Source organism: Monodelphis domestica, chromosome 7, assembly GCF_027887165.1.
Source record: "Monodelphis domestica isolate mMonDom1 chromosome 7, mMonDom1.pri, whole genome shotgun sequence".
NCBI classification, from domain to species: domain Eukaryota; kingdom Metazoa; phylum Chordata; class Mammalia; order Didelphimorphia; family Didelphidae; genus Monodelphis; species Monodelphis domestica.
The window spans coordinates 124,217,799-124,236,733 of NC_077233.1; the positions used below are offsets into that span (position 1 = coordinate 124,217,799).

Consider the following 18,935-nt stretch of genomic DNA (forward strand, 5'->3'; position numbering starts at 1 on the left):
AAACATTTTTGAAGGTCTAATTGTTTGGTGTCTGATTTTTGTCTCCAGTGAATTCTTGTCTATGAACAGTGCTGCATGTTTTTCTCGTTGTCCATAGTCGCATGTGAATGTCAGTCACCTCGAGCTATCATGAAATGCTGACACACAAACATTGTAGAATATTCATAATCTATTCAGAATATAGACTGAAACCTCTAAACGTCTGGACATCATCATCCTCTCATCACCACCTTTTTAGTACCAGCCTCTCCGTTTTATTTTTGAAAAGAATTTTTACTTGTTTTATTTCATTTACACCACCATTTCCTTTGCAGGTTCAGGTGTATCCGGTTACACTGGTAACCTTCATCCAAGTTAGTTTTCCTTGATTATGCATAATTCGCTTTTTTTCTTTCTTTTTTTTTTAAATACTATACAGTCTCCCTTTAGGCCTTCTTCAGTGTCTGTTTTTATAAGTTCACCTTTCACCATTCAACTCCATGCAATTTCCATCTCACATAGTGCAGGTGAAGGAGTTTGAAATAAATTATTACTCAAAGCAGAAGTCGAAATCAGGCTTAACTCTCTCATTTTCCCCCACCTAGCTAACCTCATTAGTTCATGGCACAATAATGCTTTCTTTTACACCAGGAATGTGAGCTTGGGGATCATGCTTGGTGACTTTTCATTTGGCTTCAAAACTCATCTCTAGCGCATGTCCTGCTTTGAGTAACCAAACTATCTGCCTGCTTTCTCATACAAAACATCTTAACTACTTACATATTTCTTGCCATTTCTAACTATTGTACTTTCTATATTTTGGAACTGTTATCAGTCTTTTAATTGGGTTTTCAAAACATGTTCTTTTGTTTCATTTTAACAGGCATGGCTAGCCATCCTCCAATACCGATTTTGGAACTCGCCGATCATATTGAAAGGTTGAAAGCCAATGACAACCTGAAGTTTTCCCAGGAGTATGAGGTAATGCTCTTGATATTCTGATACATTGTAATACTCTCCTGACTTCCTCTTTCTTTAATCACATTTATGAAAATAAATTCTTTCAGTGGTTTCATTTTTAGGACCTGTTATAAAGCAGACACTTTAAGAAAAGGGAAATAAAATGTTTTTAATTGATCAGGAATTTCTAAAAAAATTGATACATGAATGCAAGGATTGCACCAAAATTAATGACATGTAAGAAAATTAAATAGATGATAATGAAATGGCAAACTTTGGCAGGTTAGTTTTACTTTTATAGAAGGTGTTTTTAGTTCTCATTCATTAAGTATGATATAATGGATGTGATTAGTCTTACATTATTTTGATTTCAGCAAAACACTAGCTTAATAATAACATATTTCTGTACAATTTTAATGATTAGAAAATGCTTCCCTTTAACAACCCTATAAGGTAGCACAACTATTACGATGCTCAATTCACCCATGGGGAAACTGAGAGACAAAGAGGCTAAATAACTGCAAATTATACAAATGATACGATGTAAGGACCAATACCTATACTCAGACCTTTTGACTGTATAACCAATGCCTCATGGTATCCAAAGAGATGTATATGTACATTGTGTTTCATCAAAATTGAGTTTCATTGCTTTTATGGGTTGCACTTCATTCAAAGACAAATTATAATAGAAAGGAGTTTATATCAGTACACTATTAGTTTTCATTGGTGTAAAAATGTCATAATTTTAGGTAATAGTACATTTTTTTTCTTTTTTAACATTTAGGCCACAATATAAGTTTATATTTTTCTGGATGTGTGTTCCCCTAAAATTATATAGCACTTTTTTTCAAAATAAATCATATCATATCTACTTAGGTTTTAGTAACATATATATAAAGATGGAAGGGACCTTAAAAGCCATCTAAGATAACCTTCTCATTTAACAAATAAAGACAGTAAACCCTAGCATGATTAAACACCATACTTATCACACAAGTAGACATATCAGAGCCTGGGCATGGTATAAGATTTCATTAGTTAAAGGTAATAAAAAAGGCATTTTATGTTTCTGTGGCATTAACAGAGAATGTTAGTATCTAATTGAGCACAACATTAATTATGCTACTGTTGAGAAAACCAAGATCCAAATAGGGGAAGTGACTTGTCCACAGTCACAGAATAAGTCAGTGACTTATCTTTCCATTCTTAATTGTAAATATGGTTATACTTAAACTTTTGAATCTTTTTGATTTAAATCTATATAAAAATAAGAATCTTTAAATAGGATCTAATTCACCCTCTCATATAGTCCCCAATATAAACCTGGAATGTTTGAATTTAGAGGGCTGCAGAGTTTACTAAGTCATACCTAAATGACCTCCATTCTTTTTAAACAGTGCCTATTGAGAGTTATCTTTGTTGTGGGAAACAAAAGGCTCTTCAAACACTTGGATGGTAGTCACTCTACTCTCCCTTTGTGAGTAGGTGTAGCAAGGCATCATTTTCATTGGTCTCTTGAGAACACTTTTCTCTCCCTGGAAAACTAACAATATACTGAGAGAAACTCCTTTCCATTAAAATTTGTCTTTTAATGGAGTCCAACTTATCAGTATCTCTGCTATAAAGAGTGGGTTCTTTTTCAAAATATTGATTTTATTTCTCAGTAATATTGCATTTTACTACTCCATCTTTCTTGGAAGATATTTTTTAGTAACTAGAATCTCCTCATTTTGGAGAAGACAATTTGTTCTTTTAGTAGGGTTGGGCAAGTTGGTAGAGTAGAATGTCCCTGGATTTGAACTACAAAGACCAGAGGTCTACACAGTAGTGGCAGGTCTGACTTGCCAGAATAAGTCATTTATCTTCTCTTTGTGCTCCATCATCATTGTACTTTCTACAGCAAAGATCATAATGAAGAAGATATCTTGTAAATCTAGACATGATTTGGATTTCTTCATCCAGTGGAAGTTAAATAAAACAAAATGCAATATGGGAATGTGAATTAGTTTTGGTTCACCCGAATGATTTCTTGCTCATCTCCCATTACTATTCCTAATTTTATGGAGGGCTGAAAATGATATACTTTTAAAGTCATTCCTTAGTTCTTCAATACTTTAGACTTCAAGTTACAGATTGGGTCTTGGGAGAGAGAATAAGACCTCTGAGAAATATTACCCACATAAATATGAATTACCTCTTAACTGATTAAAATTTTTGCCTAATTAGTTTCTTTTTATTTTATTAATATCTCATAAAAAGCTTTCACTTTTTGATGGTTTCTCTTAAAAAATATACAGTTACAAACCTTTAGTTGTGGAAAGTTAAGTTGCATAGTAGATAAAGTAGTAAACCTTGAGTTGGCAAGACCTGTGTTCAAATTCACTTTTTTTAGGCACTGTGTACCCCTTCTTAAGCAGCTCATTTAACTTCTCCAACAGTTTTTTCCTCTGTAAAATGGGAATGATAACAATAGCATCTACCCTCCTAGAACTTTGAAGACAAACTTTAAATTACTATGTAAATTCTATCATCATTTTTGTCTTCATTGTTATCTATATGATGAGTAACATGGAAGAGGAATTATTATTCTTTATAATTAATCCCCAGAATCATTCTCCACATTCTGATACAATAGAAGAAACTTTGGCCTGGAAAGAAAAAGATCAGGTTTCTGATGCTAATTCTACTTATTAATTTGGATTGTGACCTTGGGCAAGACTCCTGAAAACTCTAAGTTAAAGCTTCCTTATTTTAAAAAATGAGATAGAGTCAGGTGTCACAGTGGATAGAACACTGCCCTTGGCATCAGGAAGACTCGTTTTCATGAGTTATGACCCAGCCTTAGACATTTTTTAGCTCTGTTATCCTCGGCAAGTCACTTAACCCTCTTTGCCCCAGTTTCTTCATCTATGATTTGGAGAAGGAAATGGAAAATCACTCTAGTATCTTTGCCAGGAAAACTCCGGATAGGGTCACGAAGTCAGACAGTACTGACGTGCACCAGCAAGAGTCTAAGAAATGAGTCGATTGAACTAGATATTCTCTAAATTTCCATCCCCTCTAGTGATCTGTAGATTCGTAAAGGTTTCTATTTGCTGACACCACAGAACAGTGTTGTCTCTTATCTACATCTAGTAGGCAAGGTGAAAGCACTATTAAGCATGATAAATGGTCTCCTTCCAATATAGTAATTTATAGTGCATCAGAAAGTTCTACATGTAAAGATACTCTAATGGTGTTCATTGAACTAAGGATAAGAAGTACTCCTTGAAAGCACTTATGGCTTCCAGTGCTAGTGATCCATGGGCTAAAGAGTCCCCTAGTAGCCATTGACATGAGGCAGCCTTCAAAGGCTCTCTCCAGTCTATCATCATGATGACCTGTGATTAAAGCGCTCTCAGGATGTATAGACTATGCTACGATAATATGCCCATGTGAGTGATATTAAAGTATCATATTCATCAATGATACTTAGATTAGGGATCCCACATCATGTTTTAGGTCACATCTGACTTAGCATCATCTATTTAAGTGAAATAGAAATAGTTTTCCTTTGTAATTCAGAGTGGAAAGAAACCCCAAAATAAAAATTGTATTACTTTTGATTACTATATGGCTGAACACAGTCATTATTGAGAGGCGGAATGTTACTAAGGAGTGACTATGGACTGGGTTCAAGTGCCACACATAGGTACTGACTCCGTGACTCTGGGCAAGTCTTAGTGCCCCCAGGAAACTCAGTCATACATTACAAGACTTTTTGCTGAAGTGCATTCATTAATTAGGGAGTTAATTTCACTGATGAAATCACAGATCTAGAACAATGATAACAACAAATCATTATTGGATATGTGCTGGGGTGGACTGGAGTAAGTTCAAACTGAGGCTGATTTTTAGTAATTTACACATTGGACATCAGAAAATGCTACAAATTAGAGTGTGATGTATTATTTTGGTGGTAGTCTGGACTTAAGAAAGTGATAGAGAAACTGTTAATGCAAACTAAACTAAAAGTGTGACGTGAACTTTTTTTAGAGTCCATTGTTAAATGAAATCAGTATAAATCAGGGCTTGATGTATTATTTGTTGGTGGTCTAGACTTAAGAAAGTAATAGAGAAAATGTTAATACAGACTAAATTGTTATGATTTTTTTTGGATTGTTAAACATTTATTAGAATCTCCTTCACACCCAGATATTATATACTAAATCTGACACTGCGGGGCCAAAACAATAGTCACTAATCATATTATTTTTATTATATTAATTGTCTTTATAATTAATTATTTTCATCAATCCTGGGACCAGACTAAAAGGAAATAGGCATAAATTTTAGGTAAAGGGCCTTGGATCATATCTGAAACCTTCTTAAATATAATTACTAGGGAATCAGACACTTGTATGGGTTACTCTGTCCCCTGAAGGTCTTCCTAGATTCCCTCTTATGGGCTAGAGTAAACTGAGTTCTAGGGAGTTATTCTGGAGAAACACAAGCTGTGTAATTCTCCACCAAAGTGAAAAGGAATGTTTTGAATAAGGGTTTGGAAGTGAAATATATTTCTTTTCTTTAAGGTCTAACTGGCTAATACAACAAAGGAGGATTGGTGAAATACTGATTCACTAGAAGGGGGTATATAGCTTCCTAAGGGAAATTAGAGAATTGTTTTTTTTTTCTGGTGAGGGTTGAAAGAGTAGAGATGGAACATTTAAAAAAATATATTCATGTATTGCTGAAATAGTGCAGATTCTTAGAGGATTTAGAGTAATTCTTAGTGTTGAATGGCTAATGGATTATTTAAAGGAAGCCATATATTTAGGCTATTCTCTTTTCCCTCTAAAGACATGTCTGCTAGTTGGCTAATGAAAGAAAGAGAAAAAAAATGAAACAAACAACAAACCATCTTGAAAATTTTGAAATAATTTATTTTAAATTACCTTACAAGTCAAAGAAAAAGTGTGATGAGAAGTGGACTTTTATAGCTTGTGTTAAGTCTGCTACACTGGATAAATTGCCAAGTGGAACTTACCTTCAGAAGTACAGTGCATAGCCCATCATCAAGGCATTGAACTGGAACTGACTATTAATTTGCACCAGCCTATTGCTAAGAGAAATAAGTGTCAGGGGAGGATGTATGAGAGAGATTTTTTTATTAAGGTCAAGGGAAGGAGAATGCACGTGTAGATGCAATGAGACATTTTCTTCATGTCTTAATGCTTGGTATTACTCTCTATGTAAAAAGTATATGATGATATATGAACAATTTTTGACCTGTTCAATCATGGCCTCAGTAAGCTAGGTTGCAACATCATAACAACAGACTAGCTAATTCAATGCATAGTGGTTAAAAAGTTGTTTGGTTTGGGTTTTTTTTTTTAATGTACTAAAGGGACATCTAGGTGTCTAGGTTAGAAATCCTGGCCTGGAAGCAGGAGGATTTAGGTTCAAATCTGGCCTCAAACACATTCTAGTTATGTGACTCTGGGCAAGTTAATTGACACCCTTTTGCCTATCATTTACCCATCTTTCTTAAAGTTGTTACTAGGACAGAAAGTAAGGGTTTAAAAAACAATTGCACTAAAGGTAAGTATGTCCATCCTTGCTTGAGGATGATAACACAGAAACCATCTACCAGGCTCTCTCAGAAGACACAGTCAAAGCCAAAATGTGAAGCTGGTTTATCCATTGTTCTGTCCTTTGATAATACTTTTTCTTTCCTTAGTCTGGAGTCTTGCCAAAGGTGGAAGTGGTGGTAGAGGTTGGCATGAGATGATTTACTCCCATAATTATATGGCTTTGTTATATAAGTAATTTTTTTGTGGTGTTGTTTTTTTTTTTTTTGCCATGGTACTTATTGCCATCATCAACAGATATTGAGTACATTCTTACTTTGGTGGGGGCCCTGTGTTTGGTAGGTTAGGGTGAGGTATTAGACTAAATCCCCTTCTACAGGAATGCGCTGAGGACATTGGACAACTACTAACAAATGGAAAATAACCCAGGATCTCTCTCTCTCTCTCTCTCTCTCTCTCCTCCCCCCCCCCTCTCTCTTATAGAATGTAACCTCAGAGCAGGGACCATTTCATTTTCTGTCCTTGTATCCCTACTGTTTAGTGTAGTTCTTAGCCCATGATGAGTGCTTAATAAATGCTTAATGACTGACCAGGCGATTTATGGGTTTATTAGACTTTTATGAGATGAGATGACTTGAAAACTTTTCATTAGAACATCTCATTTATGAAGTAGTGGCAGCCTGTTCTATAGTAGTATAGGTTACTAAACATTTCCCAAAAATGTAGTCTCTTACTTAATTTCATCTGACTCATCATGAGCCTGTAACTTTAAAATTCAATTTCAATCAATTCAGCAAATAAACATGAGGTTTCTGCTATGGCCAAGGCACTGTGCTAGGAACATACAGAGATGAAAAATGATAAAACTGCCTCTCCTCAAGGAGCATTCTAGGGTTCGGGGGAGTAAAATGTCAGTAAATGGTGCATTTGGTAAATGCTTACCATCTTCTAAGAACTGTCCTGAATGCTAGAGATACAGAGACAGGAAAGCTCCCAACCACTCCTCAAGGAGCTCTTATTCTAATCCAAGAGCCAACATGTAAATGTCCAAGGATGTCTGAGATATATACAGTGTAAATGGAAGACACCAGTAGCAGAGGAGACCAAGAGGGCCTTCTGTTAAAAGTTATATATAAGCTGAATATTAAAGGAACCCAAGTAGGTCAGAAAGTGGAAGTGAAGAGGCAGAGGACTCCAGGCATGACGAAGTAGTATAAATGCACAGTGAGAAGATAGCGAGTGTCCTGTGTGAGATACAGCAAGAAGGCTAATGCAGCTGAGTCCCAGAAGGCATGGCAGGGAATAAAGTGATAAGAAGACTGGAAAGAAAAGAAGGGACCAGAATGTAAGGACTTCAAATATCTCAAAGAGGATCTTTAAAACAATATTATTTGAACCTGAAGGTAATATTGATTGAGTGGGGAGTGACTTGGGCAGAACAGTGCTTGAGGAAATCACTTTGCCATCTGAGTGAAGAATGGACTGGAGCAGAGACAGAACTGAATCAAGGGGACCATTTAGACTCTTATAATAGTTCAGGATGTGACATGACACCAATAGCTATACTACATTGTAAAATGTAAAAGGATAAAGGAGAGCTCTAGACAAAGTGCTTCAGAAAAATTTGAGGAGGGAAGAGCATTTTCAGCTTTTAAATTTGTAATGCAAAGTTCTAGTTTATTTAAGTCTTCTATGCAAAGCAGTGTCATCTTTGTCAAACGAAAAAAGATCTCTGCAGCACTCTAGAAAACTCCAAAGGGTATCAAAGTTACTGTGTTCACATTATAAAACACAGGCATAACTTCTTTACTAAACTCTGTGGGCATGAATTATCTTTGATCTTGAAGACAACTGAAGATAAACTCATGTCTCCTACCAGTTAGCATCTCAAATATGCTAATAATTTTCTCCCTTACTCAAGGCAAGAATCTCTCAACTGTTGTCTCTCCAGATGATAATAAAGTCTCTTATTTGTAATGTTCACAGCATCATTCCCTTGTCTTTCTGTTTTAATAACAGCGGGTGTTTGTTCAGTACCTTTCTCTGACAAGCTTAAATCATCTTGCTGTTCCCATCTGATTAGTCTTCACAACATCCCAGGGGGGCAAGCTGAAGAAAAGGATGTATTATTTTCCCCATGAATAATAAAACACATCGAGACCCACACAAGAAATGTAGAGCTAGAAAGACCCTTGACTTATTCAGTCCTTTTTTTGTTGTTGTTGTAGTCTAGACCCTATATAGCTTTTTTCTCTGTTTGGCCTAAGGACAGATTCCTATAGTCTAAGTCTTTAACTAGAACAATAACACATATGCAGAAAATTACTATGAAGAAATCACAGCTACTAATTTTCACCACATGACTATCCATGGGAAAACCCTGAGGTTTTTCTATGAAATGTTAAGAAAGTATTTCTTTTCCCCATGGAGCTCTGCTCGTCTTACCATTCCCAATGGTAAATATTGAATTTTCACTATATACAGCATAAAGAAGCTTTATGACCAAAGAGGTGACCACACAGCAAAGCATTGTCATTTTACCAAGAAAGAAAGGATGGGTATGTGGAAGGGGGAAGGGATCTTTAATGAAATCCAGTAGAAAGCCACTTCAAGTCCTAGAAGCAATTATTCTTAGAGCCAAGTTTTGTAATCTAGACAATATATAGAATACCAAGAGAGTTACTATTCCTTTTGTCCTTATGTTTGTATTTTAAAATATAAGCTCTATAGAGTGCGAATGCATATCAAGTCTGAGATAAGACTCCATCATTCACAAGTATTACAATTTTTAAAATACCTACTTTAAATGCTTAGTTTTCTCCCAGATTCAAGGATCAATTTTCATAAAAAGGCAAAGTAGTAGGTAGATTACATTAATATGCCTTTATTTCCTAAGTTAATTAAGTGAGTAGTAAATGAGGAATTCTCTTTCATCTTTCTCCAACCATCCCCTCTACTGTCCTTTGATATATTGGAAACAGAAGGAAATTTCATTGTGATCCTGTAAAGGCAACTTTTGGTTGATTGTACCTGGTCCATTTGGTGTTTGTGTGTGTTGTTGTTGTTGTCTTTGAATGTTGTTGTTTTTGAAACCCTTCTGTCTTTGAATCAATACTGTGTATTGATTGCAGGCAGAAAAGTGGTAAGGGCAAGGCAAGGGAGATTAAGTGACTTGCCCAGGGTCACAGCCAGAAAGTATCTAAGGACAGATTTAAATCGAGGATTTCCCTTCTCTAGGCCAGGCTCTCCATCCACTAAGCCACCTAGCTCCCCCTCTCTCTTCTGTGTTTCCAATTGATGTGTTACCATATCTGTTGGCTTGCTTTTCTTTATTCTGTTGATTGGCCATCACAATGCTCATCTGCACATTTCCCAAAGACTAGTAGAATGGGATATTCAGTGGATATCTGCCTGGCACTATTACTTATCATCAGCTCTATGAAAGACTATGAATAGGATTCAAAGGATGAATGGTTGATGTCATTCATAAATCTTCTTGCTTTATCTCATTGCCCTAGATAGTGGGGATTTGACCATTTGTGCTTAGGTCTGTTGTCATTTTATTTTAAAAAGTTTTAGGTCTAATTGTTCTTAATTGAGTCCTTAAAATGTAGTTAGAATGGCTCTGTAATTCCTATTTCCAATTCCCTTGAACTCATATTTCTGAGTGTACATATAGGCAAGATGTACCATGCCTTTTCTGCATTGCCAAACAATTTGTCAGTTTTCAGAATCCCTTTGGCCATATTACTGTTTTAGGTTAGCAGTTAATTAGAATGTATAATTTCTCCAAAATGGTATATCAAAATTTTTTGAAGCCTTTAAAGGATGGTCTTCTGAACAGTAAAAAAAAGAAAAGAAAAGAAAGAAAGAAAAGAAATCATTACCCTGTGGTAGAACTTGTAGAATTCATTCTCTCTGAGCTTACTCAGAGTGGTTCTTGGACAAAAAATACTTGTTCTACTACTGGATCCAGGCACCATGGCAGATTTTCAGAGGTGTCTGTTAGTCTTGAGTACCTAGTACAAGGAGGACAAAAGAGTAGATGAAATTTCATTCATTGAGGAGATTTAGCAATGCTTTGCAGAATAAAAAAAGTTTATTATGCAAAATTTTCATAGCAATTAGAGCCTTTGGCTTTTCCCAAAAAAATTCATGTTTGCCACATAATTAAAACCACATCCTTTTTAGCCTGCTGTGTGAGTATACTTAATGGTGAGTCCATCAATCATAAGTTCTGTTCAAGAAGCATAGAGGGTTTTTCTTCCCTTTTCTGGCCTTTGTTGAAAAAGGAAACATTAAAAAATATATTGGTATTCTTTGTTTATATATCACTTTCATTTGCCAATATATCCTCTCATTCTTTCCCCAAAGAGACATCCCCCAATAACAAAGGATAAATACAACTAAGAAAGTGGAGAAAGAGCATCACTTCAGCAAAGTTAAATAATAATATATTACTTGAGAGTGGCAATATATACCGTGTTCCACTTCTATAAGAAGAGAGAGAGGTACATTTTCCTTGAAGAAGGAAACTTTTGCCAGTATTTTCAGCTTTTTCCTCTATAACCCATTTTAGATTGTTTCAGTTTGCTGTAAACACATTTTTCATTAATACCATATATCAAATTTTGTGGCTATATCATCTAGCCTAGCACTTTGTTTCCATCCTTCATTCTTTGTGTGTATATATGTATGTGTGTGTACATGTCGTTCCAGGATGGGACCAAATTCCCATTTTATAACTTTTCAGCACATCTTAATGTTTAGAAGGGAAATGTTTGCCCATCCTCCTTTGATAAATTTCAGTGAATATTTACTAAATTAAGTATCCCTTACATGCAAGGTCCTGTGCTAGGTGCTAGAGATATAAAAATAATAAGAGTCCCTGACCTCAAAAAACCTTTAATCTAGTAGGGGCAAAAGACATGTAAGCAAATAAGTGATACTAGCATGATAAGGATACAGGCAAAATGTTATAATAAGAGATTTGTAGTGAGTTAAGACATGGATGAAATTTATATGCCATATAGTTCAGCTCACTGAGGGGCTAGGTGACCCAGTGAATTGAGCTCTAGATCTAGAGTCAGAAAGTCCTGAATTCAAATCTAGCCTAAAACACTTACCACTTGTGTTATCCTGGGCAAGTTCCTCAGTTTCTTCAACTGTTGGTAATAGATGATGATTAATGATGAGTCAGTACAATATCTTCTTTCTAAAGTTGTCATGAGGTTCAAATGAGATAATATTTATAAAGTACAGTGCTTGAAACAGAGTGTACCCTTAATTTACAAATAAGGAAAATTAGATTCAGAGAAAGTAAATGACTTGCCAAAAGCTACACCTAGGAGTAGAGAAGTTGACATTTGAATTTAGATCCTTAGTTTCTAAATTTAACATTCATTCTGCTTCATATTGCCTCTGTACTATCAAAGTTTCCTATTTTGATGAAGAAAAAAACTTATTCAGAGATATGCAGCTAAAATAATAAATATCTAAGCCCAAACTTTTATGTTTGTTTTGTGAGATTTATTTAGATATTTTCCACTTACTCTTGAGGCCTAAACAATCAGACAACTCATTTATCTAGTCTCACCAAATGTATTTTTTCCTTCTTCATCATTCTGTGGAACACTCTGCTTAGATATGGGTCTTTTCCTTTATAAGGACAGAGAGCTCTAGCAGTCCTATACAGGGGAATTAAAGAACTTTGTGCAGCTGGTGGAACATATTCTGTTCAATGAAGAAAGAAAGTAATTTTGAGAGATGGTATATTGTACTTCCAACATTTTGCAGATAAAGGGGTTCCATGGAGGCTTGAGAGGACAAGAAGAAATCAGAAATCAAGGTAGAGTTCCATTTAGTCAGAATATACATTATGGAGAATAAAATGAAATAAAATATAAAGATGGCCTTATGGGAAAATATATGTATGGATTTTTCTGGAGGTTGTGTCCCCAGTAGTGAAATAAGAAATCTGAGTATTGAAAATTTCTTTCCAGTACTCATCATACAATTGTGATGCCAGTAGGTTCTTGCAGGTTAGAGAGCTGTGGTAGCTTCTACCATGTTGGAAGGGCTTCCACTTGACATGACATGCTTGTCCAAGAACAAGTCTAGATGAATACAAAGAAGCTCATTCCAAGGTTTTATTTATTGGTGATGAATTTTTTGGCCAAGAATATTTTTGTCCATCTATCAGCAACCAAGATATATAATATAGTCAAAATGGGTGATATCACTACTTATAGAAACAAATAAAGCATATTGTCAGTAAAACAGACTGCTCTGCTCTATCACAGATGTGTATATGTACACATATATACACACACATGCATAATTGTATGCCACAATAACTTGATTTAAGTGTATTTGGTTTCTGGCTTTGTTTCATACTTGAAATTGTATAACGTCATCCAAAAAGAAGACAAATATAACTGACATTGGCTTCTGCATTGGAAATCAGTTTATCATGATACTGGTCATATTGGGTAGACAGGACGAAGAAAGTAAAAGATTGGAGAGGAAAGAATATTTGTATATTTACGTAAATCTTTGTCAGATATGTTGAATGTAATTTTCATCTTTCTGCATGTGCCATTTTGTGGTTGTTAGTCTCAAGTTGTGACTACCAGGGATGGAAAAAGTTGAAGTAGTATTCTGGCAAGGTGCTTGCCTGATCAAAATAAGCAGGAAGATTATCAACTCCAGTGAATAATGTTTGTACGGAAAAAAAAAAAGATTCCTTGAAATAAATTAGGCTTCACATCTCTATTAAAAGGATGGCAACTGACATTTGCTCTTTGGATTTCTTGTTAAAGTGTACATTTACATTAAAAAAAAAAATCTTCAAAGATTTTGCCAATGAATTTAGAGAAATAGTTGCTGAAGTCATAGAAAATAAAAAAGACATTTTAGAGTTGCCAGACCCTATTTTGACTTGTCATGATCTTGCAGACATGCTTCATGCTTTAATTTCTCCTGTGATCCCTGTACCATTAGCCTTTAGTTTTATACAAATTTAAATGAATTGTTCAATGCATTATTTAACTCATATTCTCACGAGTTCAACAAACTAACATCTAATATTCATGCTATTTGAAGAGAATTTCAAATAACCACAGCCCTGAGAAAATTTAGGATTAAATAAATAAATATAAAATTTCTATCATGTCAGATTTCCATTTTAACATGATTTTTTGCAATGAATCTTCCACCTCTCCATAACCTTGAGGTAGAGAAAACATTGTAGCAATTGAGATTCAATGAGTAATGTTGGCCAAGAGTATGAATATTTAAGACTATGTGGTATTGAATTCATAAAGGTGGGTGGTCTTGGCCCTCACTTTTGACCTTGCAGGATTATTGTCCATGGACCCTATACTCCAAAAAGCCTAGAGAAGGAAAAGGAGTGAGGGAGAACTTCCAGCAAAAAAGCCCCAGGGACTCTTCCTTCCTTTTTCTCATATGTCTCTTGATATCCATTCCCAGACAGACCTTAACCAATCTTCAAGAGAAAAATTTCAGTACTGAACTTTGAGACAGCTATTTTCTATCATATGGCAGTGTTTAGAGAAATATGTGAGCCTGGGATCTTGAGAGCTAGAAAAAACCATAATGTTCACCTTATCTTTAATACTAAGTCATTTTGTAGATGAGAAGACAGGGCCTAGGACTGAGTTCAAATAAAATCATGGAATGGCATAGCTGGGAAAAGATTCAGAAATTACTTAATCCCTCTTCCTTACTTTACATATGAGGAAATTGAGAATAAGAGAGCTTTGACCAATTTAACTAAAATGAACATATATACTTTAAAAACCAGGAATCTACTTTCATTTAAATGTACTAATCAGCTAAAATTATTATTTGTATTTTTTTGTTATTTTGTTATTTTATTTGTTATTTTAATAATACCCATGATCCTCAGTCAGGAAAGTCTCTCCATCAGTGAAGATTAGTAACTTGTTTTAGATTGATGATCTCAGTGAATGGATTATGATATTGAATGGGAATGGAACTTAACCATGGTTACATAGCTAGGTTATTTTAAAGGAATAAACTAAAATCATATCTAAATCTAAGCATAGTTTTCCATCCATTATGCCATCTTGCCTCTGTTTGAATAATACACTCACAAATCTGGTACCAGAGAGTAGCAAAAATTTCTTTCATTTCATATGAAAACACAAATTGAAAATATAATAGACATTCAGTGTGGCTGATAAGGGTGATAGAAAATTATTAATTTCCTGGTAGTACTAAGGCTCATAGAGGAAAATGGATTTGCCCAAGGTTACAGAAGCATTAAGTCAGTTAGTCAACAAACATTTATTAAATTTATTTTGTGGCAGTTACCCACTAAATGCTGGGGATATAAGGAAAAACAAAAGACTGGAAAAGAAGAAAGGAAGAGACCAGGTAATGAAAAGCTCTAAAAGCCAAACAAAGGATTTTATAATTGGTCCTGAAGGAAATGGGAAAGGGGCTGGAGTTTATTGAATAGAGGGGGGCAAGTTCAGACCTGCACTTTGGGAAGATCAATTTAACAACTGAGTGGAGAATAGAATGGAATGAGGAAAAATTTTAGGTAGTGTTATTATTAAAATAGTTGTGGTTGTAAACTGTAGTGAGTTAAAATGGTGGAAAATATAAATTATGATAGATATAAGAGAGGGTGAGTAAATTTGACTGCTGAAAATATGTTTCACTACAGTGTCTTGGTTTTTAAATCAAATATAAGGTGGTCGCCAGGGAATATATTCCCAAATTATGAATATGCCCAAGTCAACTGGGTTTTATAGAGAATTTAATTAATAATACAATGAGGAATTAAAGAAAAGGAGGAGAGAGAAAAGGAATTATGAGAAAAGAATGGGTTGGCCCAGGGCAGGCCTGGCCAACCCAGGCCTAAGCCTTAAGAGAGAAACCAGTCAGTTATCACTCACCACAAGATTTGTCTTAAGCAAGGATGTCTGGGGAACAGAGTCTCCCCAGAGGGAGTTCCATCCAGAGTTAGCCTCCCAAGGGACTCCTTCTCAAGCGATCTTCAAAGAGCCTCCTCCAAAAGGATCTATCTCCAAGGACCCAAGGATCTATATCCAAGGATCTATCTCTAAGGATTCTAAGCCTCTCCAATCCTCCAAGGATCCCTTGCTCAAGAGATTCATTTTCTTATATAATGGAGGTTTTTTCCTGTCACCTCCCCTAAGTTCTTCCATCTACCAATCACCATAGATGTTTTCTAAAAGACAGCCCATCTGAATTCCTGATAAGTCAACTAATCCCCTCAGTAAGTCTGAACCAGAGAAAACACAGCTGAGTCGACTAATCACATTAAGAGAAAACTTGCCCGACCCTTTTAGGTACCTAGCATCCCATTGTATCAATTCTAAAAAACAGGCATGGCTCAAAGAACTCCTTGCCTTATTATAAGCATGGGTCCAAGTACTTTCATTGTTTAGCAAGGAGTTTTCTCCCCTAAAGCAGTCTTAAGTACGGGTGGAGTAGAGGTCCTCCCATAGCAAGGAGTTTTCTCCCCTAAAGCAGTCTTAAGTACGGGTGGAGTAGAGGTCCTCCCATTTCTGATCCTGGCGAGTTCTCACATCAAAATGGAGAATGCTTCCAGTAGGGAATTTGTTCCAATGGAGGATTCCTCAATGTGGAATTTTTTAACATTCACAAGTCTGAGAAATTTCAAGATTTACAGTAGACACCAACCAACAGACTATTGTAGTAGGCTAGGTATGAAGTAATGAGATCCTATGCCAGGATAGTGGCTGTGCAAGTGGAGAGAAGGGGATTATGTGTCTGTGGCAGTGTCGGAGGAGCTTTATGAATGAAGGTAGAAACTTTAAGATTTAGGAATAGATTGGCTACATGGGGTAAGAGCAAATGTTTGCAAGCCTGGGTAGCTGGGAGGCTATTGGTTCCCTGACAATAATAGGGAAGTTTAAAAGGAAGGAGGATTGTGCAAAGGGAGGGGGAGAGAAAAATATGACACATTCAGTTATAGTTGTCTATAGAACATTCAATTTGAGATGTCCAATAGGTATGGGATGGAATCCAGAAGAAAATTTGTGATTGTTTTCAATCATGTCTGACTGACTCTAGAACCACATTTGGAGTTTTCTTGGCAAGGATATTTGAGTGGTTTTCCATTTCCTTCTGCAGATCATTTGATAGATGAATAAACTGAAGCAGATAGTATTAAGTGACTTGCCTAAGGTCCCACAGATAATAAATGTCTATGGATAGATTTGAACTCAAGAAGATGCATCTTCCTGCCCCCCAAGGAAAATTAGGGTTAGATAGATATGTGAATCATCTCCACACTTGAGAACTGAACCCATGGGAACTAATGAGATCACCAAATGAGACAGTTTAGGGGGAGAAAAGGGACAATCAGGACAGAGTCAGAAGACACCTATATTTACTGGTCATTTCCTAGATAAAGATTCAGCAAACAAGATAGAGAAATGGTCAGCTAGGTAGGTGGAGAACCAGGAGAGACATTGTGAACCCAGAGCAAAAAGTATGTAGCAGAAGATTCATAGAATTCAAAGGTGCAGAAAGATAAAGAAGGATTAGAAAGTCAAAAATGCAATTAGATTTGACCTCATGTCCTTGGAAAGAGTAGTTTCCATTGAATGATGAGGTCAGAAGACAGATTGCAAAGATTTTAGAAGGAAATAAGGAGGGAATATATCTAAAGTAGATGGCTTTAGTAAACAACTTAACCATAAAATGTAGGGCAGATGCAGATAACTAGTTGGCATAATGGATTCAATGAAGGTTTGTTTTTCTTTTTCTTTTTTTGTTTTTTGAGAATAAGGAAGGTGTGGATCAGGTAGAAAGGTAGTAATCGGTAGATTTGGAAAGACTGAATATTGGTGACAAAATAATAATATAGAGGGCAAACAATTAGACTTAAATGTGATGAAGGGCACATGTAAAGGGATCACCCTTGGCAAGGAAGTAGGTCAACTTTTCATATGAGATAGTGGTGAAGGAAGACATAGTCAGGAGAGAACATTTAAGTGAGGTAAGATGAAGAAAATGAGAGCAGAGGAAGCTCTAGGCAAATGACCTCATGTTTTTTTAATGAACTATGAGAAAAAGTCCTTATCTAAGGTAATTGGGCAGTATGAACAGAGAGGAGAGATGTGAAAAAAGAAACTATAAGACTTGAGAATAGATTGGATTCATGGTGTGAGTATAATGAAGAATATAAGATGACATTGAAATTGTTGCAAGCCTGAGTGACTGGGAAAATGGTGGTTCCCTTGACAATAATAGGGGAATTTAGTAGGGAGGAGTTTATGGAAGGAGGAGATATATGACGTACTCATCTTGAGATGTCTACAGGATGTACAACATGTAGGAGGGATTGAAAGGTTTGGAGTAACTACGGAGTTGAGTGAGTGAATGGAGTAGGGAGTTATTAAAAAATTTGCCTTCCTGAGGTGCAATCACAATAGAAATCATTTAGCATAAATGTGTGGTGGACCAGGTATATGAGATTTCATGATTTTCTCCAATTCCAATCAACATCGTTTAAGTAAGTGCAAAGAAACAAAATGATGAAAGCAATCTAAGATTGGGTTTGATTTGGCATGATTGGTGATAGGATAATAGGCAAGGGACTTGATTATAGAATACAGTGTTTCACTAAGATAAGGAAGGAAGAGAGTAGTCAATGTGAGGATGATGACCTTGGAGAAAAAATGAGCGAAAAGATTAGAAGTTATAGTGAGGACAAAGAATAGGGTCAAGGATCATAGGGCAGAAGGAATGACATAAAGATAAAAGATTGATCAGATAAAATCATTTTGGAATTTGTGAATATGGAAATGAAACAATTGTTGGTTATAGCAAGATTAAAGGTATGAGGTGTTTTCTCTATGTAGCTGAGGGAAAATACTGGAATAGGTCATGAAAAAGTAATAGATTTGAAGAGTCAGAAAGTTAGGGTTTTTGAAGAAATATTGCCTAGGACTCAGTCTCAGTTCCTGATCCTAGATTCAAGCCTCTGTCTACTGATTTTGTTGCCCCTTCCCCAGCTGTCAACCACCAACCTAATCCCTGACAGAGGCACTATATTTGTTTGTATGGAGAGGAGTTTATTCAAATTCCTGCAGGTGGTAGTTGTAGCATTATAATAGCAGCTTCCCTACAGTGTACCTTGGAAGGAGAGTTTACGTTGGTCTGGTTGCACCATGCCTCCCTTGGGTGATCAGTAATAATATCCAAGCCTGGCACAGAGTATTTTCTTTATAGTCACTCTGCTCACCATTTTGGTTGTGGAGAAGACATTACTCATAATCCTCGGGGGGCAAGGATTGATGATAATAGTCTATTTTCCTCACTCCATGTTGTAAAGAAAAGGTATCATGGAGTCACACATTTAGAGATAGAAAATGA

At 35.8% G+C, this 18,935-nt stretch overlaps 1 protein-coding gene across 11 annotated transcripts in view; it reads left to right on the forward strand.

Moving 5' to 3' along the window:
• The window catches only part of PTPRD (protein tyrosine phosphatase receptor type D), a 590,847-nt gene that overhangs the window by 454,118 nt on the left and 117,794 nt on the right, over window positions 1-18,935 (forward strand). For 6 of the 11 annotated variants that reach the window (XM_056803979.1, XM_056803969.1, XM_056803970.1 and 3 more), the window contains 2 exons: window positions 315-353; window positions 863-960. In XM_056803979.1, the coding sequence (XP_056659957.1) occupies window positions 315-353; window positions 863-960 (137 nt within the window). The remainder of the gene's footprint in view (window positions 1-314; window positions 354-862; window positions 961-18,935) is intronic. The other 5 variants (XM_056803973.1, XM_056803974.1, XM_056803975.1 and 2 more) reach the window with 1 other exon arrangement.